The sequence below is a fragment of the Molothrus ater genome, chromosome Z, assembly GCF_012460135.2.
Source record: "Molothrus ater isolate BHLD 08-10-18 breed brown headed cowbird chromosome Z, BPBGC_Mater_1.1, whole genome shotgun sequence".
Lineage (NCBI taxonomy): Eukaryota > Metazoa > Chordata > Aves > Passeriformes > Icteridae > Molothrus > Molothrus ater.
This window is the reverse complement of record NC_050511.2, coordinates 10,100,583-10,103,481: the sequence shown is the minus strand read 5'-3', so window position 1 is coordinate 10,103,481 and position 2,899 is coordinate 10,100,583. Positions and strand designations below refer to the sequence as shown.

At 57.1% G+C, this 2,899-nt stretch overlaps 1 protein-coding gene across 1 annotated transcript; it reads right to left on the bottom strand.

Annotated features, from left to right (window-relative positions):
- On the bottom strand, positions 1-643 carry PMAIP1 (phorbol-12-myristate-13-acetate-induced protein 1). Its single transcript, XM_036403936.1, has 2 exons — positions 592-643; positions 1-200 (listed from the first exon to the last, which is right to left on the bottom strand). The coding sequence occupies exons 1-2, from the start codon at positions 641-643 to the stop codon at positions 1-3; spliced, it is 252 nt and encodes an 83-aa protein (XP_036259829.1).
- Positions 644-2,899: the final 2,256 nt, after the last annotated feature.

The following is a 2,899-nucleotide window of genomic DNA, read 5'->3' as shown; positions in this document are numbered from 1 at the left end:
TCATCTCCCAATGTCTGTGGAGCCTCTTCTTCCGAACCCACAAAGCCAAGGTCCTCCTCCGTTCCGCTCGCTGTGTCCGCGGGCAGCCCACGTTCCGGGGCAGAAGAGCTTGGCCAGCAGGTTCAGGAGCCTCTGCCGCAGGTCCCACCTGTCGCCGATGCGGGTCAGCTCCAGGGCGCACTCCACCGCCGCCTCTCGCCCTGCGGAAACGCGCCTGCTTAGCGCTTTCATGAGATCCCCACAGCGCGGTACCTTTTTGCCCAACGTTTTACTCTTTCCTCATCACGAAGCACACCCCACCCCGCACCCTTTCTGCCCCCCACTCGCTGGGAGCAGCAGCTGGATCCCTCTCACCTCCACACGGGCTCCCGCAGCCGCGCCGGGCGCTGGCCGCCCACCCGGTGCTGGAGCCGGGCAGCAGCGCCCGGGCGCAGGACGGTGCGTCCCTGCTCTGCCCCGTCCCTGCCCCTCTGCCTCTGTCCCTGTCGCTGTCCCTGCTCTGTCGCGTCCCTGTCGCTGTCCCTGCTCTGTCGCGTCGCTGTCCCATGCCATGCCGTCCCATCCCCCCTCTTTCCCTTCACCCTGCGGTACCTGCAGGAGCGGCAGGCGGCGCGGCTTTGCGCGGGGTCCGGCCAGGCATCATCGCGGCGGCGGGACGGGGCTCGGCGGGGCACGGAGGCTCCGGGGCTCGGCGAGGTTCGGCACGGGGCGCCCAGGCTCGGTTCGGCGGGGCACGGAGCGCCCAGGCTCGGCGGGACGCGGAGGGCTCCGGCTCGGTTCGGCGGGGCACGGAGCGCTCGAGCTGCTCTCGGTCCGGTGGCAGCAGCGTTCTGCCGGCACGGGGGCGGAGCGCGGCCCTAAAAGGGCGGCTGCGAGTCCAGCGGGGATTTCCCTCGGCCCTGACGTAGCGAAAAGGCGCGGGGATCCCTCCCCCCGCGCCCGGCGGGCAGGCGGTGGCGTGCCCGGGCGGCGCGGGGCCACGGCCGGGACACCGCCCACGCTGCCGGCCCGGAAAGGGCTGGAGGGATGCGGTGTGCGGGGCAGGAGGAGATGGGAGGATGGGCTGTGCTCCGGGCAGGCGAGGTGGAGGGATGGGGAGTGCTAAGGGAAAAAGGGATGGAGGTGTGGGGTGGGCTTGAGGTGGGTCAGGGGAGATGAACGGTGGGGTTTGCATCATCTGGGTAAGAAGAGGCAGAGGAGCGAGGTGGCCTTGCTCTAGGCAAAGAGAGATGGGAGGGTGGGCTGTGCTCGTGGTGGTTCTGGAAAGATGGACAGGGTTGCAATGATGATGCTGAGGAAGAAGAGGTGGAAGGATGAAGAGTGCTGGGACAAGCAGAAGAAACAGATAGGGTGTGTTATTATCACAGAAGTTTAGAATAGTTTGATTTGGAAGGAATTTCTTAAAGGTTGTCTAGATCAGCCCCATTGTATTTTGCTGCTTGTAGCCACAAAGACAGAAAGATCTTCAACTAGATCAGGTTGCTCTAAGCCCCATTCAACCTAATCCTCGATGTTTCCCAGGATGGAACCTCCACCACCTCTCTGGGCAACCTGTGCTGGTACTTCACCATACAAATGCAAAACTTCTTCCTTATAGTTAATCTAATCAATGCACTACTAGTTTAAACCATTACCCTTTGTCCTATTGCAAAAGGCCCTTCTAAAATACCTGTCCCAGATTTTCTTATAGGCCTCCTCCAGGTACTGGAAGGCTGCAATAAAGAATCCCCAGAGCCTCCTTTTGACCAGGCTGAGCAACCCCAATCTCTAAACCTTCTTTCAATTCAAAGTGATGGTGACCTTGCCCTCAAACCAAGCACGGGGAAACAAGCTAGCCCATACTCATGTACCGTTTGAAACAGCTTGGGGCCACACCCCCAGCCACTGCTGGATCTTCCCTGTGGAAGGGCAGGGTCTGCATGGCATGGCTCTGGCTGACACATGCCCAGGCACACTTACCTGTGCTGGCTAATTTTAGATGCTCTTGCTTTTTGCAAGAAGCAAGAGCTGGAAAAATGTCACCCTCAAGTCTTTGTGATTGTTGCAGAATGTTGGGAGAGCTGCCAGTGATACGTGGATCTCTCATCTGCCTCCCTTCTCTCAGAGAGGTGATATTTCATGTTGTGACACATGCCATGGACTTCTGCTTTTAGGGGAAAATTAAAACTGCTTGATGTAAAGAAAGCACAGATGGGTCAGACATAACAAAGGACTGATTTGTGGCTGAAAGTCAGTGAATTACTACCTCTCCCATCAAAACACAACTTAAAATGACACAGTGTTACACAGACCCACAACAGGATGTTGAGAGGCTCCATTCTATGGGATAGGAGCCTGTGTCAAGTGTCTAGAAATGCTTGTGACTTTGAAGTTCCATTAAAAGGGGAATCGTCACCAGCTCAGTGCAGACAGCCTTTTCCCTGCTATTTCCCAGAATGATGGCACACTTGAAACACAGCTGATTTCTCTCCCTGTGTAGGAAACCTTAGCCTCCTTGGTGCCCGACAGGAGGCAGCTGGCACAGTGTTGCTGCAGGGGTGGCATGTGCGAGGGGCAGTGGTGCGAGCTCACGGAGAGGGCATTTCTCAGGGTGAGATGTCTACATGAAAGCTATATCTGGATGAGGCTTTTGCAAGGCCAAAACAGTAAACTGGCTCTGTCAGCACCACACAGTGCACCCTGCCAGATTGTGACCTGGTGTCAGAGCAGCTCAGGTTGGCCACAGAGAAGTTTCTAATGTTTTTGAGGATGTATTGCCTTTGTCTCTCAGCTGGTATAAAACCTATATGGCATGTGGGCTAATTTCCTTGACCCAATGTGCTCGGGGTCCCTTCAGCTGTATGAACACTGCTGTTAGTAACTCAACCATGTTCAGGCAGAGCTGCCCTTTGACAATCAT

Excerpts from the sequence above, each read along its gene's own strand:
- PMAIP1 (XM_036403936.1), bottom strand. The coding sequence starts at position 643 with ATGATGCCTGGCCGGACCCCGCGCAAAGCCGCGCCGCCTGCCGCTCCT. Across the intron at positions 201-591 it reads GCCGCCTGCCGCTCCTGCAG|GGCGAGAGGCGGCGGTGGAG; the intron begins GTACCGCAGGGT and ends GCGTTTCCGCAG.